The 27,592-nt window shown below is 36.2% G+C and overlaps 1 protein-coding gene across 1 annotated transcript in view; it reads right to left on the bottom strand.

Moving 5' to 3' along the window:
* Window positions 1-2,251: 2,251 nt before the first annotated feature.
* abhd17c (abhydrolase domain containing 17C, depalmitoylase) overlaps window positions 2,252-27,592 on the bottom strand; it is a 45,254-nt gene continuing 19,913 nt past the window's right edge. Inside the window, exons 2-3 of the mRNA XM_052561655.1 lie at window positions 18,971-19,150; window positions 2,252-4,205 (exon numbers count right to left, since the gene is read on the bottom strand). Of these exons, the coding sequence (XP_052417615.1) occupies window positions 3,986-4,205; window positions 18,971-19,150 (400 nt within the window). The 3' untranslated portion in view covers window positions 2,252-3,985. The remainder of the gene's footprint in view (window positions 4,206-18,970; window positions 19,151-27,592) is intronic.

Genomic DNA, 27,592 nt, shown 5'->3' on the forward strand with positions numbered 1-27,592 from the left:
AAACACCTACACGCCTGAAGCTAATAGAAATCATAGCATATGTATCCACCTTATTTTACAACGCGAAAGTAATCTATTTTGTTTAAACTCGCGAGACTTCCACTTCATATATCGTTGTATAGTAACGTTAAATAACTAGAGAAATAACAGGTAAAACTATTTGCGCTACAGACAACAAGTGCTTTTAGGATTATAAAAATAAGCTAAAACAGAACGATAATAAATATCATTTAGCAGTATGAAGCAGCATAAAGGACTGTTTTACAGGTAAAATAACTGGAAGCCAATGTCACCGGAAGTCTCGCACATTTAAGTTATGACCTCCGCGCCCAGTCTCACGTTACAAATAAAGTGGATAAATACCCGTGACCCAGTGGCTTCTTGGACTTCCACATTCGCCCTCCCCAACTGTTTGGATCAGCAGAAATGTTCAACCTGAAGCTCAGCCAATTCCTCGCCCTCGGAGGACTTCTGGTCTCCGGCCAAAGTAAACCGTGACTGGCTCCAACTGATGAGGCCTAATGGTCGCTCCAGTTCCACCTGCCTGTCGCGATTCTGCACGAGAAAAGCGTGTGTTCAGCGGAAAACGCATTCCGAACTCCAACTAAAAAGTTTCAGAAAAACGCTCCACCAACAATGTATAAATAAAGTTAAAATAAACGTACTATTAATAATGCTACTGGTGAAACATTTTAGAGAACCTTATCAAAACATTATAAAAACATTCCCTGTTAGCTAGGCATGAATGTCATTTATCACAATTGTTATTTTTAATGCAATTTAAAAATATATTTTTTTTCAGCCAATCAAACAATGGGCCCCTAAATTGAATTTCTGTGAAATTATGTATACAATCAACAATTTACAGAAAATGTGCATACTGTGCAGACTTTGCATACTACATACTCCTGCAATAACTTTATTCTAATCTAAACAAGTTATCAGGAACAGCAGCTCTTTTTAGTCTTGACATGGCACTGATTTGCTTTACTGTTACATTTAAGATGATGTTTGAAGTTTGAAGGATCAAAGGAGGTGAGATGTTTTATGTAACTCCCATTATAACTGCACTGAGGACGAGTTCAGACAGGCAAGTCTCACACAGTGTTGACTATTAAAGAAAAAGGTCAAATGGGTTTGCATTCATAACTTGTTGGACTACATAAGACTGATTGGTTAAAAAGTTCTAAATTAGAAATCAAACAAAAATAATTCTACATGAGTCTGAAACCAATTTGCTGGAATCCCAAGTAACAAACTGTCTGTAAAGGATATCTGTTGAAGTCAAAACTAGTCCAGTCCCATTACAATCAATAGCACTGTCTGCTCTGGAAGTGTCTGATGTATCACATCGCTCTTTCATTTCATTTGATGGACACCTGCAGTTGGCCCATTTCTATTTTTGATGCACTGCAGAACTACTTTAGACATTTGATTTTCTGATAGTCTGATACAAAATTGATTTACAAATATCACATTTGTACTATTAATTTTAAGCATAGACAGCTTGTACCCTTACAATAAAATATTTATATTTGTATTTGTTTTCTTGTTTCGAACCATATAGACGAACTGTAAAAATGCTTGCTGGATTTTCATTGAAAAGAAAAGTGAATAGCAGTTTTATTGATCATATCTTGCCTCAAACTATAATCCAACCCTCTCCCGAATCCCAATCTCCTCATGCTAATGTATAATAGAAGTGATACTCTGTTCTGTGCCTCATAAGAAAGCCTACCAAATCACTTTATGATGCATACATAGATATCTGGATTTATTTCTTCTATGCATTAATAATACTGCTGTTAAAAAGTTTGGGGTTGGAAAGGTTGCATTTGATCAAAAACACAAAAATATTGTAAAATATTACAGCAAATTTAAATATTTTTTTCTTTATATATTAAAAGGTAATTTATTCCTGTGATGTAAAGCTGTATTTTCAGCATCATTACGCCAGCGTCACATGATCCTTCAGAAATCATTTGCATATGCTGATTTACTGCTCAAATATTTCTTATATTATCAGGGTTGAAAATACTGTGCATACAGTGCTGTGCTTTGAAATATTTTACTGGAAACTGTCATTTTCTTTCCTAGAACAAAGTTCAAAGGAAAGCATCTATTTGAAATGGAAATCTTTTGTAACACTGTAATTATCTTTACTGTCAGCTGTTCTCATATTCAACCAAAAAGAATAAGCAACAACATGAGTAATTGTAAGATATATTGAGCATCAAGAAAATAATACTAGTTTGGGTTTCCATGCAGTCTTTATTCCTTTATATGCAGTACAATAACCACTGTGTTGCATTGAAGCAACAACCAACAGAAAGAACAATAATCTGTCTCGCGGCACATTTAAGGCTTTAAAGATCTATATATAAAAAAAACAACAACAAAAAGAAACCTCCACACAATTGTCTGTACCAACTAGGGTTTTCTCTGCATTAGATTTGCATACTGTGATTCCAGTGTCAATAAAAATCAAAGCTAAATACAATTTACTTCATATTTTACATACATATATATATAGAGAGAGAGAGAGAGAGAGAGAGAGAGAGAGAGTATACAGTACGGTTATCTTACAAACCAGCATTAAAAGAGGTGTAAATAATTACTGAAAAAACATTGTAAAAATGTCAGTATCAAAAGCAATGACAGGATCAGATGTGGTCAGTTTCTGTCATTCCTTAAAAAGAGTCCCAAAGAGCTTCATCTCTGAACAACATCATACATGAACCGCCACTTCATAACCTTACAGCGATACAAGTTAACCAACAACAACAACTGCTTCGCGTTAACAGCATCCAATCAGACGATCGCAGTGGTTTTGGTAGCAATCGACGTCCTTCATTAGCGCAGAAAACACTTCTGATCATCCTGTTGTGTAGCGCTAAGGTGAAATGTCTACAAACATTCGCCATATGGGGGAAAACACTGAATGAATAATATATTTTCCTAGGTTTTGAGATTTGTCCGTTGTCTGGAAAAGAGGACGAATGTCAAAATGAGGAGGAGGTTCGGTGCCTTATTTATATCTAGCGAAGGTTCAGTTTTCACAGTGATTTTCCCATTAGAGTAGCAGCGAGTGGGAGCCCAGAGAAAATCTTCAAAATCCCCTTTCTGAGAAATCATTGACAGGAATGTCGGAGCGAAATGTCTGAAAACATAAGGCTTATTGTAAGGTCAATTCTAAAAGCAAAAGCAAGAGATTTAAGTTTCACATTTTTAATACAACCCACGATTAAAACGATGTAGTGTTTGCGCCGAAACAATGCCCTGAATTCAGTGTTGTGACAAAGCACCGTGTTTCACCGCTGAAAAGACAATACGACTCCTCTTTCCCCACTGTATTTGAAATCACAGACTGTACATCTTCATTATTTACGGGTCGAGTTACTTCCACAGGTCTTCCAGTTTTAATTACAATTATTTTGACCGATAAGTCAGCGGCCTTTACCACACAATCACATGTGCGTATGAATGCGCCTAAACACAAACACACACACACACACAAACTGGCCATGTATAAAGTCAGTCACTGGTTGATCTTGTACTAATAAACATAAACATTGAAACATAATAAAACGGAATGCTATGACAATTCCTGCCAAAACAAAAATACAATAACCTGAAAACACCTGCACAATAAAAGTGCAGTTTAATTAACCCTCAAGGAGCACTTAAAAGAAACATTAGCAGAAAAACGAGAAAAAAATCGTCAAATGCAACGTATTGAATGCGGTGCAAAATGTTAACGCTTCTTCATCAAGTACAAAAGAATAGAAAGTGGTTCATAATCATTAAAACGCATTTCCCCAGTAGGGATGAAAACGCCCCTCTCCTAAATATCAAGAGAGAGACTTCAGCTTTTTTTCGTCAGCAAGTGCAAGTACTGATGGCGTCCTCAGCCCTGGGTAAAGGGGAACCCTACACGACACGGGTGAGTGTGTGTGGCCTCGGCCAGCCACTAAGCTCCACGGCTTCAGGAGGTAGCCAGCTCGAACGTGATGAACCGTTTGAGTCTCTCGAGGTACTGAGCGTAAAGCTCAATGTCATTGTGCCCAGCACCCTCCACCCACAGAGGCTCCACGGCACGCGGACATCGCTCAAAGATGGCCAGACCGTGGGAGAAATCGATCACTTCATCTTCTGTGCCATGGATGACCAGCACTGGAGATGCCACCTTTGACACCTTGTCGATGCTGAAACACATGAAGACACGTAGGAGGTGTATTAGACAAATAATAGGCAAATCATTTAGGATATAAGTGTCAGCTAAATGACTAAACAAAATCAATGCAACTGACAGTTATTTTTTTCTGTCAATTAACTTGCAAGTTGTGAATTTTTTTTTTTTTTTTTTTTTTTTTTTTTTTTATTGCAGCACATCATCTAATCCACTTTGCAGGTGTTCAGGTCAAGCAGCGCCAAAATAAATCAGGAAGAGATGACCTGGTATACAAGGCAACATTTAAACGATCAACAAAAGTTTATCTTTTAACATGCCATTTAAGGTGAAGTTTGAAATAAATAGCACAATAAAAATAGATGTTGTTTGATGACCAAATCAGCATCTCAGAATGATTTCTGAAAGATCATGTGACACTGAAGACTGGTGTAATGATGCTGAAAATTCAGCTTTGTACCACATAATTCATTTAAATTTAAACTAATAATAAATGACACAATGTTTCTGTTTTCACTGTTTCACTGAGTGCAAGATACTTTCAAAAACACTACTGTACTGACCCTAACAATTTCCATATGGTAGTGTGAATAATTTGAAATAAGAACTGAAATGACTACATGCCATTTGTTATGTATGCAAACATTGCTTAAAAATGATAATAATAAAATGACTAATAAAATGTCATCTGTCTGGCATTACTGTGTTAACACTCCATACATCTCAAAAAGCTGTTTAGACTCTACTGTGTTCCTCAGCATTGCAGTAAACACACTTTCATGGGTTAATCACTACACTGGCTCCACCCTGGCTGGTGCAGGTCTTCTAACTCGCCCGTGATCCTCACAGGACAGTCCAGTGGAGAGTCAAACAGGCGTGCTAATTAATTTGTCGCTCAATGTGCCTAATTGTTGCTTATTTTCCTCATTGGTGCACAGGCAATCAAATTTGAGTAAGTGAGGAGATTAATGCGTGACACAAGCTGATGGAATAATTACACCGCCTATGAAGAATGATGCAGTTATCCAAACACACCAACCAAATAAATATGCTGCATGAATAATTAACCCAACACATTCCAGTGGATGACTGACAAAGTGTTAATACTGTATTTTTATTAGGCAACACACAGGGAAAAGCTGTGTTAAATTGATAGGGGAACTCTTATTAAAATACTTTTTCAGTCTTTATCCAGGCTTTCCATCTTTAATTGACCGTACGCATGCAGAGTTTAATTGATAGGTGATCTGTCCAATCATAACGTCACATTAACGAGCCAAAAAATGGTACTTATTCTTTGAATTTCAAGACCAAATTTGAAAGCTGAAATCATGTTTCATATCAGAAGTAACCTGCTCTGTCTTGTCTGTCAGCGAAGGGTCAATTCTAAAAGATTCAAAACTTATGAGCAAATAGTATATTTAATGAGATTTAATAGCAATGTATAGGGATCCCATGACTAGAAGGTCTAGAAACACAGCGACTTTTTCCCATACAAGACACTTGACATTATTTTTTAATTGTAAAATTATAAATGTTTTATGTTTTAATTATAAATGTTTTTATGCCCAATTGGTAAAAAAAAAAAAAAAACAAAAAAAAAAAAAAAACCTTGATATTTCCAACTGAAAGTTTGGATGGGATTTTAGCTTTTTTATGCCAATAACCTTCAGTTATATCACTGCTGTGAGCTATGATTTGCTGCTTGCTATTGCTTGTCAGAGGTGGGTGGAACATTCATTCGTTCCTTCATTAGAACATTTTACACAAAAATGTGAAAACACCACAGTGAAAAAGTCATCATCAATATTTTCAGTCTGTGAAGAACAAACTCAAATTTAAAACAGCATGTCTGTTATTCTAGCATATAGACGTAGACATCCTCAATGATAACAAACAGATTAAAATCCACAAAACTGCATTCATTTTCTGTGAAGCCTTTAAGGGAGCAGAACTGATTTGTGGCACTGTCTGATTTCATCTCTACCCGACTCAACTTTTTCTTATTAAAAACTGTACCACCTCAGCACACTTAATCCAAATGTATTTTACTTTTTTTCTCCAACCTGAATGATTCACTCTTGCCTAGTTTTGGACTGTCCATCTATTCCTGGATTTGCACCTGACATTTCACTCTTGCATCTAAGACAGACTTAACACTGACTGCTAGTGTTATGACACTGGAATATCTGACTTTGATGAAATACTTAATAAAATATCAATGTTTAGTACCATCCATACCATGAGGGGAAAAAATGCCACAACATTTAAGGAATACAATTTTCACAGTATCTAAGTTCATTTACTTTTGGCCATAGTCATCTATCTATTTTATCAACTGAAACAAGAAGGGGTGTTTAAATGAAAGTCATGTTTTGGCCATTAATTAGCAAAACAAAAGCATTTAGGGGCCTAAAAAAAACTTTTTGTGTGTTTTTAAGGGCATGTTTTTGAAAATGTTAAGATCTCCATGTAACCTACAAAAATGCAAATTTGTGAAAACAGTGACATCTGTACGTGAAACTTAAAAATAAATCCGCAGACAAAGTCAAGCAGTCCTTCATTCATCGACCTCAAATGTCTATAATATGCAAGTATAAAAATTAATATTAATAATATTAATGTTAACCTAGAGAAATGTGTGCTATTGAAGTGTTTGGGTGGAGTGTGGAAGCTGAACATTAACATTCACTGCAGGACAGATGGAGGCGCTGGTGCGGTCACTTGCTCTTGAAGGGGGTCATATGATGCGATTTCTATTTTTCCTTTTCTTTGGTGTTATGTAGCTATTTGTGGATGTATAAGATCTGCAGAGTTACAATGCTCAGAATCTCCCACCAAAGGATTTGTTCTAATCTAAAAGAGGAGAATGATCCAGACCGGGCTAAAACGCCTCAAACCTGCATGTCTACATCACGATGTGGAAATATTTGCGTAAAGTCTGCCAAAATGTTCATGCAAAGAAAGGGGGCGTGGTTTCAGGAACCGCAGTAGTGTTGAAGCAGCCATGTCAGGGAGATGCTGTGTGTCTCTGTGCGAAAGCAAATATGCTTTATTTGGCCTTCCAAAAGTAGATTCAATTAAGAATCATTGTTACGATTTGTTTACAACAGAACAGTCTTTAAATCACAGTTTCGTGAACCTAGTAGAGTAGCAGTTTACTGTTTATTACCATTTACTGTAACTGTTAAGTTAATTTTTGCCATTTCGTTTTTTTTTTTTACTGCCATTAAATAAAAAAGAAGAAAAAAAAATCCAGTACCTTCTGTATAAGGCTGGGTGATACGAGCACAAATTAATATCTCTGTATCTTTTTGCCTGATTTTTTTTGGAGATATATAGGTATATGGTAGCCTATACATCTCAGTATTTTGTATTTGGATTAAACAAATTAAATTAACGTAGGGATGTGTGCAAAAAAATTTTTTACAATTACATTATATTCTAACAGTGTAAACATTTCAAACTTAAAACAAAAATAATCCTTTTAAAGTAGAAGTTACTAAACTAAAAATGAAAATAAAAAGCACAGACTAATTAAGTAAAAAGGCTATTTTATTACTCCATTACACTTTCCAGTTAGTGCCATCATACAAATACACTTGTAGGTTTAAAATTCTACATATGTCCAATTTATTGTGCAACTACAAATATTTTATCAAAATGTATATTTTAGTCAGGGTTATTGTGCTCCTATTTCATTGTGCTCTGTCTGTTTGGCGCGCATGCACACCGTGATGCTCGTTCTAAATGAAGTCTTTGGAGTTAGTGGAGAATCACAAATCAACAGCTCATGCACTTCTGAGAGAAGACTTCTGACAGCAAAATGGAAATTTTCCAAGGCTTTTTATGCATTAAGGAAAACAGCACATCTCCAACACATTAAACAGTGAGTCTTTGTCAGCCTCACACACCGACTTTGTCAGTGCATCTGATGGGTCGAGTGCAAGCCGCTCTGAACCCAAAACTATAACCTATAGGCTAATAACAGAGAGTCACAGAGATTTGACAATACGAACAGCTGGCACTGTATATTGTGGCACGTGCACAGCAGTGGACAGTGCTTAATTTAAATACAATATATTTGTATTTAATTTGAGCTTAATATATAGGCTACAACAAGGTTTAATCTGGCTGTAAAGGAACAAAACCGGGGTGTCCTTATATAAAGAGATGTTATCCCTGACACACTGCGCAATATGGAAATATCCGTTAAGTGTGTTACTTATCTTTGTCAACCTGGCAACCCTGGGTAATCGCTCCCTTTCCACTATAAACACGCTTGCTTTCTGAAAACACCTGTTAGCTTGCAGTTTAGTGATCTCCACTTCAATATTCTATTCTCAGAACATTGTAATTTAACAAGTATTTATTTTCATGAGAGAGAAAGAAAGGAGAGAGGATGTGCACACATGAATTACCTCAGTTTTGTCGCATTTATTAACAGTGAAGCTGTGGCTTTAATTCCTTTAGAAACAATGATGTTACCAGCTCCTTGTTGAGAAAGATAATGTAGCTCGAGCGATTAAGCCATTTATAGTTTATAAAAATTTGCGGAGCAGTGCTAAAAAGTTTGTTCCTGAATGTCTGATTGCACGCAAAGCGTGATCTGTGTGAGTGACTGAGCGTGTGTGTGCGTAAGATACAGAAGACAGCACATTAGTTTATAACTCTTTATTTTATTTGCAAAAGAGAGTGCATTAATGTGTGCAATGATAACCTACCATCAATGTTAAGATTATTTTTTATATATGAGTACATTACAATATAAATTTGAGTAAATTATTATTTATCGGCTTAAAAACAAAATGCAAACAATCAGAATGTTGTACTTGGTGGGGAGTGCCCAATGTAAACATTAAATGCATGTAATTACCTATATTGTACTGAGGTACAGTTATGGAGGCCCTTCATATTGCAGAAGTCAACTGCTTATAGTTAGCACTGGCCCTAAAGTATGCGGTGTTCCATAAACCGCTGTTTTACTAAATTCTACTGAGATAAAATTCAGTGCAGTCCTGTATCGTGATATCTATCGTATCATGGCCTCTGTATCATATTGTGACTTTGCTGATGATACACAGCCCTAAATACAACTGCACTATAAAATATGTTTCATTAAGTATATTAATTATTTTACTTTACAGTAGTCAAATGGCAATAGTTAAACAATCAAGCCTTTATTTTGGCAGAAAATTGCAAGGAGACTTGATATATCAATGACTAGATTTCTGTGACGAGAACTTTATAGAAAATTGGATATAAAAGTATGTCCAGCTATGTCTGCATACAAACCGTACACTCACAAATGCCGATATATACTACATAGCATATCAACCGCTTGATTGCTCGCATAGTCACAAAATGTGAATTATAAAATAGCTCAGGGCTTGATGTCAGAGAAGATGAGAAAGCAGTTAGGTCCAGTTTGTATACTGATATGGTGGAAAAAGCACATTGAAACGGTTTCAGATATTCAAAATCAACATGCATTGAAAAATCAATACACTACTGACTGGCAGTCTGGTTAAAATGACACCCCATGTTTTATTGAAGTTCAAGAGTTCATTTGAAGAAAGCTAAGCCAACATGACCCATGGAGCAGGGAAAGGAAGCAATATCGCAAGCATCGATATGAGACGAGACTTCGTCTCTCTGTTCCTCTTTACCCCTCGTCAGTCTCTAAGAGACCTTGACTGAAGGAGTCAACCCTCGCTGCATTTTAATATTCAAACCATGCCACACTGCAGCCGGCAAATCTACAGAGACAGGCGAGTCATTAAACTTTCATTCAGCCTGACTGTCCATTCACAACAGGCTTTGCGAACACCCACCAAATCACACACAAACTCCCTCCTGCGTCCCTCGAGTCCAGTGGATCTGGAATCAGTAACTGGAAAAGAAATCCTGGACTTGGCAGTGGAGCTTTCCAAAACTCACACCACCAGATTTGCTTCCAGTCTTGTAATCTGAGGATTATTTAGGGTGTTATGTTTGTTTGAAAAAGGCGTTCACACTTACAGCGTTTCAAAGCGACCAAAGTTCGATAGTTTTCAACAAGAGTAAGCAATTTCCACCGAGTGTGGGTGCCAGCAGCTTGTGGCGAAAGCAGAGTAATCAACAATGATGCAATGCGACAACTAGTGCAGACAGTAGCTAGTCGGCTTGTACAGTTTACAAATGCAAACTAGCAACAGAGATCTTCAATGTTCAAACTACGGTCAGTGTGAACACACCTTCTGTCAGGTACATGACCCAGCGGCATCTGTTACACATCTCTCATCACTAGTTGGGTTGATATAGGGGGTTGTGAGGGAGAAAGACAGCTGTTTCTCTCCAAGACAGTTGAGGAACATCTGTACTGCACTCTGATAACAATCAAATAACAGATGTGGCCAAATTAATTATGAAACACCAGCCTCTTTTAACTCCCAAAAGCACAATTCTTTTAAAAGTAAAGTTCATCTGAACATGAAAAGTTTGTGATTATTTACTTAGCCTCAAGCTGCTTCAAACACTGTTTATGTCCTTGTGTGAAACACAAAAGGAGAATTTTGAAAAATGTTCATGCAGCCATGAGTTCATAGTGGAACTGCACAATTAATCAAAATAAAACCATCATACAGTTTAATGTGATTATATAATCCCCAAATTATGATTTAATTCAAATGTGTGTTGCACATTTTAGAGTGAAGTGCAGCACTGTTCTTTATATACCCAAAAAGTTACGAGATTGAGATATATATATAAAAACTTCAGTTGAACTTGAATGCTAATTTCTATAATGAAATATTACAATATATTTTTTCAAAAGTTTCAAATCTACACATAGATTTTTACTGAATAATGATTAAATATTCATCTAATACTCACAAAAATGTTAGAGGCTGCAAACAACTACTTTTAAGGTGATTTTATGTAAGCCTCAGAATTTGACCATAGCACTATTCCAACCGTCACCTGACTGGGTTTAAAACAAAAACAATTTACTTGAAGCTTCATCAGTCCTAATCCCACCTCTTAAATCCTCATAACTCTACTCCTCATCTTGCTCAAAAAAAGTAAAAATAAAAATGCCTAATTTTGAATCCGCCTAGTCAAAGATTTCACATTATATTAAGGGAAGCGAACAACGTGTTAAACCATAATGCTTTTGACAAATTGCAAGCCGGCATCAAGACAGCTAGCTCATTAACACCTCCCGTCAGCTGGCTGTGTGTTCATTACGGGTCTTTGACGGGGCCGACTGGCGAGCTATTAGAACACAGAGAAGGTTCAATCTCTCATGACTGTAGCCTCTTATTATGAAACACTGACAGAGCTGACAGTAGCAGAGAATCAGGCCTCCACAACTCCCATACATCATCGAAAAGAGAGCACAAAAAAAGAACATCTGCCTTCGAGAGACAATTACTTTGATTACAATGAAACACGCCTCAACCATTGCTAATTTCACCCGGTCTGGAGCAAAGTGAGTGAGAGAAACGAGACTGAGGAGGTTTCCGTCAGGCTCGTTCTGCTGAGGTGTTTCTTAAGCCTCGACAACATTCTGTTGGAGAGCTATGGCTGTAATCTTCCCAGTGTAGCTCTTAATCTTGCTATTTGATCTTGTCGCAATTTAATTAGATTTAAATATGAGGTCGGATAAAATGGGATCAGCGATTAAAAGACGTCCCAGACCGGTTGCTGACGTCTAATCGCATTTAATCCAAAAATCCTCATTGTGATTCCTGATTCAGACCCAACTTAACCGAGGCTGGACTTCAATGCCTTTTAAAGAATGAATTGGATATTTTAGTATTATTTTGACCTACTTCAGTTTCTTCCTTCTTTGAGTGCAAATCAAGTAAGTCTTTCATGAATGGTTTAAACAGGGATTGAAGACCTGTGACCTCCGTCAGCATCTCAAAGAGGGCTTGACAATTAAACACTGGAGTATCGGTTCAACGTCCAAATGAGCAGTCATGTGAGCTCCTGTGAGGGGTTACCCATACATCTTTTGTGATGCCTCTTAAGGGCGAAATCTGATCACAGTCAAAAGGTAGCATTCTAAGCCTAAAGTAAATGACAAATAAAAATTAAACCAAAGCCCATTTAAGGAAAGTAAGTTCACTTGGCATATACTATTTTTACCTGAAAGAAAATTACAGGCAGAAAATTTGTATAAAAAACAAAAAAAAAACAAAAAAAAAACAGTATGGAATATGTAATCCGTTTCTACAAAACTCTGTTTATTATTATTTCGTTTTTTTTTAAAGAAAATTATTCTGGATTCAGATTTAATGGTTACATTTTCATTTCAATAACCCAAAATTGTAAGCAAACAATATGACATTGCTGTACTAAAATTGAAGCAAAAAATGTTTAGGACCCTATTAAATCGGTTTCATTTCTTAAAATTCTGATTTATTTCCCCCCGAATAATTTATAATTTTTATAATTTTAAAATTTAAATGCTTCTGGATTCTGTTTTAATGGTTTAGTTCAGTGGTTCTCAAACTTTTTTTACTCCGAGGCCCCACTCCTCTCCGAATAGCGCAACTACTACGGATCCATTCAGAATCACTAAACACACCAAAATACAATGAAAAATGGAAATATTCTGCACGTGTGGAGACTCTGCGAACAGTGAGCTCTGTCAGAACAAGTGATTGTGACTGTGTTTGGAGCATCTAATGCTCTTTATGTACATAAACGCCACTGATCCTCACAAATTTCTCCAAAACATGCCTCTGGTATAAACCGTATAAAACACTCACTGTAAATTAACTTTGACAACAACGTGAATATACTGTGGTTCAAGCAGAAACGTGATGTTATAGTGATCAGTGTGGTGAATTTGCACACCAAAAATAACGGATAAATGCACACCTAACATACGACTCTTGTATGTCACTGTTATCATCTTTACCTTGATTACAATTGTCATCTATCAAAATCTTACTAGCTGGGTTGATATATCCTGCCAAAAGCTGTAGTTTGCATTTCATATGTTCTTGCAGCGGTCAGGTATTTTGAGCTGCCTGTATTATTTCACACAGGGCAAAGAGAAATGCCTTGAGCTACTCCAAAACAGGATACACAGAATAGCCCCCCTAGTGGAGCCCCCTGGTTCGGTGATTCTGTCCAGGTTTTCCACATGATGGAAATAAGGCCCGAAAATAGCAACTTCTTTGAAATTCAGAAAAAGCAGCATGCACTTGAAATGTTCCAGTTTTAATCTATTTAAATGTAAGCACAAGCTGATGGTGACAGCTCGTCAGAAAGAGCTCACAATTATAATAGAGGATGAGACATGGACACCCACTCTGTGTTATCAGATGCACGATGAGAAATCCAGACGGACAAGCATTCAATCTCACTGATTGCAAATTCAGTTTGCGCTCACTTTATCTCATTGTGCATGTACTATATGCGGCTATTTAAACTCGGATACACTTGTACAGTCCAAAAATTAATTTACTTTTAGGTTGCATTAAATTGGTCACAACAAAGACATTTTAATGTTACAAAATATTCATTTATAAATCATCATATTAAAATGATTACTGAAGGATCATGTGACACTGAAGACTGATGAAATGATGCTGAAAATTCAGCTTCGAACAGGAATAAATTACATTTTAAAATATATTACAATAAAAAACAGATATTAAAAATTGCAACTATATTTCAGAATATCATGCAGCCTTTTGGAGCAGAAAACACTCTTTATAAACTGTACTGACCCCAAACTTTCAATGATATTGGTTTGACCGATAACTGAAATGAGAGACTTTACAACAGTTGAGCAATAGAGTTTCTCTCACGGATTTGTCTACAAGCAGTTTGCCTCCTCATACGGTCTCTGCAAAAACATTTCATATTAAAAGCAGGAAATCACTGAGAAATGTCTCATGACAGGCAACAATCACTCTTGTCTGTGCACAAACCAGTTGCTATGATGATTTTGATAACTCTACTAAAAGAGCACTTTAGTGAGTCACGTATTTTGTTGGTCTGATTTTAAACACCTTGGCGACATTAAAAATGAAGCTGCATGCAAAACTGCAACAGGGGAATAAGAGTGACAGAAAAGACATTATTACAAACTTGTGGAAAGCTGAAGCTAAACGGTTTGTGGGTTGTGATGAGGGAATATCGTGACTGATATAAGTGAGCGTGGAATAAAGATAGGTCTCCTCCAATGCACAGGTGAGCCGTTTCTCACTGGCTTTATCTCGCTGCCAGACGTGGAGGTTACAGCCGAGATGAAGGGAATGAGATTCAGAGGGAACGCATGCCTCACTCGACGCTTTCTGGGAAAAGCGATGCAACATTCACAGAAACCGTCAAGGGTGTCAACTATCACGACAGGGGGTTTCAAAAGAACTACTTCGACTTTACCAGGAAAACTTGACAATAATCTGTGTAATCTGACATGTTTCAAGCTGTGTAATATAACAGCACGCCACCGATCAAGGGTTTTCGTGACCGGTTACAGGGATGGCTTTTAAGAGCAATTACACAAGTACAAGTACAAGACAACTTGTCCAAGCAAAACACACCTTCTGTCAGCACAGATGTCCTGCAATTCTGGGGTTTGAGAGGACTTAGAGGGAGGTTTTATTTGACAGAATGGATCAAAGTTTCTATCCCTGGCAGCGAGTGTATTTGTGCGCTTGTACTCTATAAGTAACGTCTTGTGTCAATTGCAGACCTGTCATATTAGGAGTAGTATTTAAGTTCCCTCATTCTGTTCTTATAATAGCAGCACAATACAATAACCAGCCGTTAATTTCTTTATGCTTTGCAATTATAGATCATCCACATGTCCAGCATCTGCTGTGTATCACAGATGCATTTAAAATGACAGAAGCACTAGCATGAAAGGAATACTCCACCCCAAAATGAAAATGTTGTCATTAATCACTTACCTCCAAACCCATGTCATTCCAAACCCATAAAAGCTTTGTTCGTCTTTGGAAAACAATATAAGATATTTTGGATGGAAACTGGGAGGCTTGTGACTTTCCCATAGATTGCCAAATAAAATACACTGTCAAAGTCCAGAAAAGTATGAAAAGCATTGTCAGAATAGTCCATCTGCCATCAGTTGTTCAACCGTAACATTATGAAGTGACAAGAATACTTTTTGTATGAGAAGAAAACAAAAATAACCACTTTATTCAACGATTCGTCTTCTCTGTTTATCTCCAAAATGGTGCTACAGTGATGCAGAGATAAACCGAGGAGACGAATTGTTGAATAAAGTCATTATTTTGGTTTTCTGAATAAAAAGTACACATTTCAAAGAATATAATAATTAAAATAAAATTAATTGTATTAATATTAAATTATTTAAAATGAAAAAGAAAATGAGAATATTGCCTTAGCAACCAACTGAAATAAGTATACATTCTAAATTTACTGAAACAGGAAGAGTTTTATAGATTTTATAGCTAGATAGAAAAAAAATGAAAAAGCACAGATTAACAAACAAAAATGTAAATTACTAAAAATAACCTTGAATACATTTACTATAAATATAACACCCTTGTTTATGCAACTAAATTAAAAACAGATATTCCGTAAAATATTCAACACAAAAATAGAGCTAAAATCAGTGTTAAACCTGTTAATTTGCCATGCCATGTGAAAGCAGTGAAGATGCGTGCTTCACATGCAGCGTTTTGTTTCATCAATTGATGAATTGAAAATAGAAATGGAAAAAGCTTAACAATTTTTTTAAAAACTACTGTAACTACCAAAAAAAAAAAAAAAGTCAAGTTAGTAGTGCCTCTGCTTTTTTTCACCACAAAATCAAACTAAAAATGCATTTAAAAGGGGTTATATGTTAACTATGAACTAACGTTTACTAATAGCCATATGGATATAGAGATACTGCAGTATAAACCGTATATCAGAACCTCCACCATACATTTCTACTGTATATACACCATCTAGGTTGCATAATTAAATGAAAACGATAACAGTTTCCATATTGGCAATTCTACAAACAAGCAAAAATGTTGCCTTAAAAGCAAAAAACAAAAACGAATGGCTACAGCAGTGAGACACTTGAAAGGCATCGCCTGAACTGCAGAAAGGAAGGCAAATGGCTCAGTTTTAGCATTTTCTAGATAAGCGTTGTGCAACGCAAGTCACTTCCAACTTAAAGAGTGTAGAAGTGAAAATAAACTGTACAAACGGAAAAAAGGAGGCAAGGGAACAAAGCTTGAGAGAAGCTGGAGGTTTACAAGATGTAACTGTGGTTCTCTGTGTCAAGGAAAATTTGTCATGACTCTGTTTCAACTCTCGACTCATTCAGATCCCTGTTGTATGAGTGAAGAGGTCATTCTGAGCTTCCTGATGTTCCTGCTAGCATCTTTGTGAATACCGCGGTGAACTGTGTGCAGCTTCAGTCTATTACATGCCAACAAACCACCCGAAGCCCATTCATGGATCATCTTAAGCATTTTGCACTCAAAACTGGAAAATAATGATACATAAAAATTCAGATCATGCACACTATCGGTCAAACGTTTTAGGACAGCATGCTTTTTAGTTTTTCAAAGTTTCTTATGATCAGCAAGGCTACATTTTTGATCGAAAACACCGTAGAAACAGTAACCGATTGTGAACTAATATTACAATAGCTGGTTTCTATTTGAATATTTTAAAAATGTAATTCATCAAAAGTTTCAGCATCATTACTAGTGTCACATGACCACTCCAAAATCTAATATGATGATTTGCTGCAGTTGAAATTAAAACACCTGTGCTGCTAATACACATTAAACAGACGTTTCAGTTTTATTTCAATCTTTATTCATAAAGTTTTTTGTTTACATAATACAGGTATGTTTACTGTTTATATTTATTATGTATATGAATACACACACATACTGTATATATTTTGAAAATATTTACATTTACATAGTTATAATTATATTATAAATATATTTAATATATAAACATCATTTTTCTTAAATATATAAATGCATGTGTTTGTATTTATATATACATAAATACACAGTATACACAATGTAAAATAACTTGTGGATGCGATTACGATTAATCATTTGAGAGCACTAACTGAATTAAAGTACAAATTTCTCGAAAAGAAAAAAAAGAAAAGAAAAAGGATTTTGCCCCAACTTTTGAACGATGATATATTTGTTTATATTAGCTTTTTTTATATGTATAGTTACAGTAAACATTTGAGTTTTAGTTATTTTATTAGGTTATAGGGTTAGGGTTAGGGTTAGACAACTACGCTCATTTCGGATCGTTGTCGCGCTGCGCGCCTCACAAGTGTTCAGTCGACGGACAGCGAGTGGGTCTGTGTACAGGAAATTTACAATGCCACGCAGATGTGCTGTTCCTGGCTGTGGACAAACAACATCTTTGAATATGCTGCCGAAAGATCCTGACGTCAGGGAAAAATGGATGCAGTTTATTTGTATAAGAGAATCTTGAAAATATGTCGCCTTTCTAGTAGGCCTACATGTAATAGAAGATTAAAAATGTTGCCTTATCAATGCTGCATCTTCAAATATGGCCTGTGCATGCATTTTTGTCCGCGGGACACCTTATCATTTCATTGAAATTAGGTAAATAATGTTGAACTGTTAGAATATTAAACTATAGAATAATTATGCAACAATAATCCATTTTCAAGTGTCTCGGGTTACAATTTTTTTATTAATTCAAAATAGTTTCACTTTCCATGTGGACATGGGCTGATCCAGTCTTCGTTGTTGTGGTGGTGGTTCATTTTCCTCTGATTCCGGCTCAAACATATAAGGTTTTATCATTGCAAGAGCCATCGCTTCGAATGCATCACTCGCTACTAAACAGTTACGCTCAATCCGCAAATGTTCCGTCAAATGTCGTTAGCCAATCAAAAAAAAAAGGGGGCGTTAACACTGAACTCTTAAAGGGGAAACAACCCAAAACAGACTGTTTGAATCAAAGGATGAGAAACATGGTGGGAAAATGTCATAATTCACTACATTTTAAAAGTTTTTTTTTTTTTTTTTTTACTATAGTAATACTATAATTGCACCTAGGGGACCATAACAATAAAATAAAAAAACCCATGTCATGACCCCTTTAATCAAAAATGTAGTTTCTTTCATGTTATGAAAATGTGTTTTATGGAATTTTATGTAACTATAAAAACTATGATTTACTAATATTTAGGGCTGTCAAAAATAGCACGTAAACGACGTTAATTAGTTGTTTGTCGTTAATTACGTCAAATTTTTTTAACGCAAGGTTTACCCCAGTTACTCTCAAATACATTCATGCCAAGCTCGATAAACAGAGACGACTTTGGTAGTTCATACGCTGGAGATTCTTCCTGTTATAGTGTCCTGTGTTTCACACTGCGCATGCGCAGAACGCCTACATGTAATGCAGCGAAAATTACAGCTGTTTGGAAAAGCATATGCATTTTTACTTGGTTTTACTGGCACTTGAAGCCTTCAGGACCTGAAAATATCGATCCTAAAGTATTGTGGCAGAGCAAATGAACACCTCCCAAAAACAAGAGTGCAGAGGGTGCATGTTTGATTAATCCACTGAAAATTCTGATTAATTTGATTAAAAATTTTAATCATTTGACAGCCCTACTAATATTTCAACTTAATTATGCTGAAAACTAAAAATATATAAACAATTCAAAATATTAATACAAGCTATAATAGATTCTCAAGGACACTAAAATTGCACAGTTGCTATAGGAGTCTGCATTCTCATGCATTGCATTCTGGTGCACAGATGTTTGGATCTTACCTCGGGAAGGCATCGAAGCAGTAGGTTTTGCGGGTGTCGGGAAAGGCCACACGCAAGCCGGACATGAGGGGAGAGTGGAGGATCACTGCCGCGCACTCGTACCGGGACGCCAGGTCCACCGTCGGCACAGTCCCTATGCTCTGACCGTACAAGATGATGTTTTCCGGAGCCACTCCATACCTTCAGAAGACAAAGAAAGAGAAGAAATTAAAAACAGCTGCAAATTACATAACCACTTCAAGTGTGGTACAAATCTGTGTGGGTGAAATTACGTCTCAAGACAAGCAGCTTGTGGTGTTTAATTTGAATTGCATTTGTGTCTATAGCAACACTACAATTTGTGGCAAAATGCATTTCCATCAAGGTATATTATTAGATTATCCAATTGGACAAAATGGCATGTTAGGTCAAGAACAGAAGAGAAACCATTAAAAATAGAGACAAGCAGATATAAACTCGCAGGCTTCATAAAAGTCCCTAAGCTAATGAACACAGGGCTGAAGCTTTATTTGACATTTTAAGATGCGCTCAAAGGAAATGCCAGAGGGGGCGAACGAGAAGTCAAGGCATAGATGGAGAAAGAAATGGGAAAATGCACTGCTACACTCTTCAGGTTTCTGTTCTCTGACTTTCCCAGGCAGCTTTACAGTGGGGTCTGGCACCTGGTTACTGATAGAAAGCAAACGCGTTTGAAGTCTGACCTCAGATCAGGCTTTTTCAGGTTTTTACCGTAGGCTAGCCCAGGGCCGCGTGAGACGAGGTAGAGAAACAAAGCAACCGTGAAGTGGAAGTCTCGAAATGCACACGCAAGAGTACAAAGTGTCCCGAGGAGAGCGCTGGCTACACGTGCCTCTGAACTCAAATAGCTTTGGCGAGATTTTATCAGGTAACGGAACATGAGGCCTCCATCGCCGTCTCCCACACAAACAAATCTTACAGGCAGGGTGAAAAGAGGAGGCTGAGAGCGCTCTTGTAAATAAACAACCACCCATGCGACTGAGCTGATAGACACTGTGAAATTCAGGCTTGGAAATCAAGTTTCTAGAGATGAGCAAAAATACATGGTAATGATAATTCATCTCCATCAATTACCCTCCACATAGAGAGGCAGCTTATAGTCTGAAAAATTTGTTTGTAAATCATTTTGAGTAATTTTTATTTATTTTTTTTACATGAAAGGTTTACATTCTGATGATATAAAATGGTCCCATGAGTTCAACTAAACAAAACAAAAAGACAAAAAAAAAACATTTTACTTAAATTAACTCTAACTTTAATTAACGGTAATAGTAAATTAACGGTAAATTACTATTATTATTAATTTAACCATCAACATTGACAGCCATGAGGGAACAATTTACTTATACTATAATAGTATACCAAAACATTTTTACTATAATAATATACCATCTAATTTTGTACATAAGACTATTATTTTTTTGTTGTTATGTATCAACTAACAATGAATAATACATCTGCTACAGTATTTATGACTCCTTGTTAAAGTTAATAAACAAAAATATACCTCTATAATTAGTTCATGTTAGGTACACTAAATACTGAAAGATCCAAGTTTTGATTTTAGAAATATATTAGTACATGCTGAAATTAACTGTAATTAATGCTTTAAAAGAACATTTCATTGTTGAATGTTAACTAAGGATATAATATACAATGTATAACAAAAAACTATAACTATGGATGCATGTAGTTATTATTACTACTATTTTATTATTGTTGTTTTTAACAAGTCATAAAGGAACAATATATCAGCAAAAAATATAATGTATATTATTTTTGTATACAATTAAACAGCATACAAATAAAATGATTTCTTCTATGTCTTGTACGAAAACATGATGCACGAAAATGTGTGCGCGACTGGGATGCGATTTAAAAGCCTTAGAATTTTTTTTTTTTTTTTATCAATTGTACCTTTAACCAATGGCTCAACAGCATTGTGAAACTCTAACTGATTAATCAATTGATGAAAAGTTATTTAAAGTAGATCAAAAGCACTAAAAGATTGCTGACAAAGACATTTCAGGGTCCACTGGCAAAAAAAATAAAAATTACTTAATTACTTAATAATTACTTGATTGGACAGGAAACCTTTCTGAATAGAACTATAAGAACGCACAACTAACTTCGGAGAAGGTTATTTATTGCGAAATAAAAAACGGTCTACACTAGGACTAAGTGTCCTACAAAGATCAGTGCAAAGGCAAGTCATGGAGTCTTCAGAGAAGATACAAACAACCCTGGAGCACAGCTGAGATTGGTGTCTCACAAAGGATCTTCCAGTCATACTCTTCATTTACAAAGTTGTTTGAGGATCAGAGACAATCCCTCGGAGGATCTGCAGGATCTCCCATCTCTCGATAATTCACCAAGATCCAAGAAAAGCACTGCAAAGGAAGTTACTCACAGGAGGTTACAGAAGACAAAAACAACATACTGCTGTCCATCTCACAACTTGCTGAAGACCACCGATATATTCAACAACACCGCTGCAGCGATGCTGTGTGAAAGGAGAGGACAAAAGTTGAACTTTCTGGTGAAAAGTACATGCTGTTATGTTTAGAGAAAAACACCACATTCCACAAAACTCCACAGTAAAATGTCAAGCTGGAAAAACTCAAACAACCATCAGTAATTCAACCAAAAAGCAAGGTTATACAACTACAGCACGGCAACAGGAAATGTCATTTTTCTAAAGGCCCAAATAAAAAAATAAAAAACACTTGGAAAAGGAAGTTGGATATCAGGATACCTGGGTTGGTTTGGAAAGGGAACCAGGCCAAAACAACCCAATCAGAGACACTTTTCAAGCCTCAATATTCTTCCCGTCACTCACGCACTGCTAGGTTTATTTTCTGTAAGGAGAAAAAAAAAAAACTTTTGATTCGACACGCAGCTAAATTAATTATTCTTATCTGAAATCAAATATCATTTCAGAAAAATCCAACTGCTGATGGTGCGAGAACAAGGGTGTGATAATACCTTGAGGATCTGCCAAAACAAATCCATTTCCACATATTGAGCAAACATCAGGGATCGATCCGAAATCAAGCTCCGAATGAGGGAAAACTCTCCGAGCCAGGACAAACACGCTGCGTCTAGCACAAGCATCCCCATTTTACCAACGTGGAAAACTACTGAAAACACAAGCATGTTGAAAACACACAAGTTGATGCAAATGCTGTGTTTCCTTAGCCTGAATTAAGGCAGTGAGAAATGGCTTGTCCAAACAAGCAGCGGGTCCGATTCCATGGAACAACTGGAACGAAAATGCATTTGTGTTTATAGCCGAAGCGGCACAAACAGCTACGCTCATGAGCCATTCGCTGTGTTTTCCCTGAGCTGAAACAATAAAAGAACCTGAGATTGGGAAAGATGCATGTTTTTGTGTGCATATGTTAATCTGGGGGAAAATAAGAGGAGCTCTGTGATCGTGCACAGGACGAACGGCGCACACACAGTAGTTGGTTTCGTGAAACTGTCCTTCAGCCAAAGCAAACATTTACAGATGGATTGCGGGCTGAAATTCGCATGCTGTTGCCAACCTGAAAGGTTTACCCCGAAAATAAGGCTTGCTGTAAATGTCCTGCTGGGCTTTCAATGGAAACAGATGCAAGTCTATGCCTTACAGAGTCCTAAGTAATCCATATGAATATGAATTATGGATATGCAAATGATTCCTCAAGTAAGCACTGATGTGTGTAATAGAGTAGCGGCAGTGTTTACTTGCAAGAGGAGTCTCATGTTATCCTATAGAATCCACAAACCTCATTGATGGCTGAAGTTGCACTGTTACTTTTTTAGAGGGCCCATGCCAAGAATGGGCTTTCAGAAATGGTTTAGGTGAACAAGCAAATTACTTCATGATAGAAACTCAGAGTCACATGTGCAAAACTGCAACATTAAATGTAAGCAATGTCAGCTGTTTAAAAAACATTTTTTTTATCTCTCTATTGGAAATAGATTTTTATCAATAACTTTATTAAAGACAGACCCAGTGTTTGCTTTGAGGTTGTTAACCGGTGGAATATGATAACTTTTAAAATAATAGTTTAACAGCCTAGTGGAAAAACTACCCACATTGTGATTCTGCAAAGATATCGCCACCATTCAGAGTAGGGCGGCACGATTATGACAATTATAATTGTTGATTATTCCCTTGAAATTGTAAATTGTCACAATTTATATTGAATGAGGTTTATACCATTGTTTGACGCAACTGCATGACATTTTTATATGAATAGTTTTAAGTCTCAAATGTCAACTATACATCGGATTGGTTTCTTTAATTTATAAAAAAAAGTTATATGAAAGCTATTATAATGTTATACTAAAACTAAAATAAAAACTATGTAAAAACCCTTAAGATAACATATGGGGGGGGGGGGGGTCATCTTAAACACGCAGAATAACAAGTGGACTTTGAACGATTAATTGCAATTTTGAATGATTACGTAATAGTGGCATCCGTAATTGTAATCATGATTAGAAATCTGATTAATTGTGCAGCCATAATTCAGAGAATCTATGTAAGTAAATCATGCCATATACAAATTTACAATATTTCCTATAATGCGATCAATATTTTTAAATCAACAGTTTATGTAATTTGAAATGATTCATGCGATTATATCTATTCCATTAAAAAAAGCTTAAAGCACCTTTAAAAGTTTTAATGTTAAAACTTAATGATGCAACTCTTGTTGTTTTATTTGCAAGAATCAGCTTAAGCATTCAAACAAGGACTTGAGGCATGAAGGGACCAAAGTCAGCTGAAGTTTAAACTTAATGAACTTCCCTACACTTGAAAGACATTGACCTCATGACCTAGTCACATTCTTCCTTCATCTTGAAAATAGAAAAAAAAGTGGAAGTTTCAGATTGTGCACTGACTAAGAGTACAAACAACAAAACTGAAACGTTAACAAGTTGTTGTTAATTTGCTGAAATCCTCCTTAACATGGCTTCCAGCTGTGCAGGATTAGAAGACTTCATGCATCTTCATCCACATGCCATTTTTTCTCCGCAATAACTGAATGTCACACTGATGTGGTTCAGTGTTTCTGGCTGTGGTTGAAAAGGGCATTTTAATTAGCCGGCATTGCTGATAATAACCATAACTAATTTTCAAGCAATTCATTAACTGTCCTGACACAAACTTTTTAGGTCCGGTGCACTGCGAGAAGAATCCAAAGCAGCTTAACAATAGCAAGGTTAAAATTCAGAGGTGTTTGTTTAGCCCCTACCGAACAGAGCAGACACGATTTTAAGACATTTCACATCATGCATGATACTGGATCAGCTCCAAATCTAATTGAGCTATGCAGAATTTTAAAGATCACATGTGTACAAAGGCGGCGATCCAGTAATGCATTACAAGCCAGCTATAATGCAGTGCAAAAAGGAGACATTCAGTTCAAGTACAAATCACAAAACCTAAAACGAGTTTCAGTCTATCCAACACACCAATACTACTTGCGAATAACAAATAATCCCCCAAAACCTCAATCCCACAATTGACCCCAAAGACTCTGTTCTAAACATCAGAGCAAGGTTATTCCATAAACTCCAGAAAGCAAATGCATCCGCATAAAACGTCCAGTGAAAATGTCTGGTTATACCAAGTGGCATGCATGCTTTCAACGGTAAGAAACGGTTGTTTAAAGAGGATGTCCTCTGACCTCACATGCCTCTTTAAAGAGAGACTCCACATGTAAACTTTATGGAAAGGTTTAATTTACTGCATGAGGACGAGCTCCTAAAGCACTTTAAAATTCTTTTACTGCTTTCCTGTGCAGTCAAGCGTGACCTGCCTACACCAGATTACCTCAGGTTCATGAGATTACTTCTCTCAACGCTGGAGTCAAACACCACACGGGTATAATAAAATGCAAATACTCCTGCTAATTTGATTTTGTCTTCCAGGTTAAACCATCTCCTTTTTAAATAGTTTACTCAAACATGCAAATTCTGTTATCAAGGTTGTTCCAAAACTGCAAAAAAATTTTTCTTCTATGGAATAGGGGTGTGAACCTACACCAAATTCATGGTTCAGTTACATTTATCATGTCATCGAATCAGTTCAATTCAATATCATCATGCATCACAATGCATTGACAATGCTCTGCATCCTCAATTTTACATTTTACTTCACATTTATAAAATTTTGTCAATAAATACAAGCAGTCAGATATATGAACTGTACCTGACCTGTGCAGGATGAGTCTATGACATCAACCACGAAAGCCTTAAGGATCCACCTGCTCTCTTATTGCTCTCGCGGTACTTGATGTCATATACTGATCATTCTGCACAGCGGGGCTTCAAGTTGAATGTATGCTACTGCGACAAAGCATGTATGTGACAAATGACATTAGAAAAGTCAGTACCGTCCTCCTCTGCATCATGCTGAGAACAATTAATATCGACACTAGGGATGCACCGAAATGACATTTTTTGGCCGAAACCTGAAAACTAAAACACAGAAATAAATTATGCCAATTATTAGTACCATTGCATTTACTGCTATGACTGTGTACTAACTTGACTAAAATCAAAGCATTGCAATTGCATATATTTTAACATTTAAAGTAATAAATCAATTACAAATTATGCAAATAAAAGTCAAACTAAAATGTTTAACTTGACCCCACTCATGTGTATATTAAAAAATAAAATACAGGCCCACTGGCCTGCAGAAAGGTTTTAAAATTAAATGTTCTTTCATAAAAAACAAACAAAGTGCATTTGACATTTTTCTCTGTAGGACTACAAGAAGGTTTATCACTTCTGGGGATGGGGACTTCAGACATCTAGCTGTTGAGCTTGTCATCTGCCTAACATTTGAGAAAGATTTAAGAGAGTGTTATTGAAATAGGGACAGGGCATAAATAAATATGTCTAGCATAAATATGGCAACAATCTGATAGTCACATATATAGTAGCTTAAGAACCTACGTATTATTATTTGAGCCACTTTCTTGCAGGATTTCACTGAACATATCAGACAACTAGGGTGCAGAGAGACAAGTATTTTTGGTAACACTTTAGAATAAGGTTCCATTAGTTAATGTTAGTTAATGTATTAATTAACATGAACAAACAATGAATAATACATTTATTACTGTATTTATTCATCTTCGTTAATGTTAGTTAATGAAAATACAGTTATTCATTGTTAGTTCATGGTTATTCACAGTGCATTAACTAATGTTAACAAGCACAACTTTTGATTTAAATAATGCATTAGTAAATGTTGAAATTAACATGAACTAAGACTTATAAATGCTGTAGAAGGATTGTTCTTGCTTAGTTCATGTTAACGAAAGTAGTTAACTAACATTAACTAATGGAACCTTATTCTAAAGTGTTACCGAATTTTTTTCTAAGCTCTGATCTCCTTCTCCGTGCAATGCTCCACCTCCACGCGGGTTCTCCGCTCCATCGCGGCCTGGATCATTTCTTGTTCGCGCTGCTTTATTTCCACATCCAATTAATGGTCTTTATAACACAGATCAAGTACAGTAGCGATGAAGTGCAGAGGATCCTAACAGATCTCGGTGAAACGTTTGCTGACAGTGTGTACTTTTCCTTGTTTTCACTCAGTGGTCCATCTCAACCTCTTTGCTTAGGAGACTGTTTAGTGCTGCAATTAAAGGAATAACGAGAGAGAATGTTCTCTATTAAGACCCACTGGTGTGAAGTGAATATCGTGGGGGCTCGTGGTCTGCGTTATGCAAGTGCACGTACAGGTCGCGGTTTCTGCTTGAATCATCACAACATTTCGGCCGTATTGTTTTGGTGATAAAAGTCTTTCGGCCGAAAACCCAAAATGCACTTTTGGGCCATTTTCGACCAAAAAATTTCGGTGGCCGAATATTTGGTGCATCCGTAATCAACATCCCTACTATGGAACCAAGATGATATTTTAAAGAATCTCATTTCTGCCTCTAGAATAAGAGTCAATGTTGTCCAACGTTATTTGGACAAACATTATTCAAAATATCGTCTTTAGTACTCAATTTTTGGGTGGACCATCTCTAAGTTTCAAACCACAAATGCAAATGAAAGATCTGAAGAAAGATTTTACCATAGTGACTTATCACTTAATGGTGCCAATCATCATGCAAACCATGTCAATCAATTCAGTTCTAGTGGTAGAAACTCTAGCTCCATTTCTTTAAAAAAAAAATATTGCAAATAATGACTGATTGGGTGATATTTTTATATTATTGATTGGTAATTGACTTGATTGGGAAAAGTGGGACTTATTTACCAAAATGGTGGTTGAATAGAAGTTGAAAAAGAAAAGTGCTTGGCATTCAGGAAAACTTAAAGGGTACAAGTTACATTTGGATAAAAAAAAAAATTATGGAATGGTGCCAAATTACACCAGAGACAAATTAAGATATTCAGTAGCCTGCTAGTTGTCTTCAAGTTTCCAAGGGGAGATAGGATAACTTCAAAGTACATAAATTAACCCTCTTAGAAACTATTATGGTGTCACTTTATTTAGACATTTAACTGACTAAAAGTAACTTTGCAACCACGTGACATGTTAACTACAGCTATCAGTGATAATAGTCTGCTTAATATGAGCAA

Source organism: Carassius gibelio, chromosome B7, assembly GCF_023724105.1.
Source record: "Carassius gibelio isolate Cgi1373 ecotype wild population from Czech Republic chromosome B7, carGib1.2-hapl.c, whole genome shotgun sequence".
Taxonomy (NCBI): domain Eukaryota; kingdom Metazoa; phylum Chordata; class Actinopteri; order Cypriniformes; family Cyprinidae; genus Carassius; species Carassius gibelio.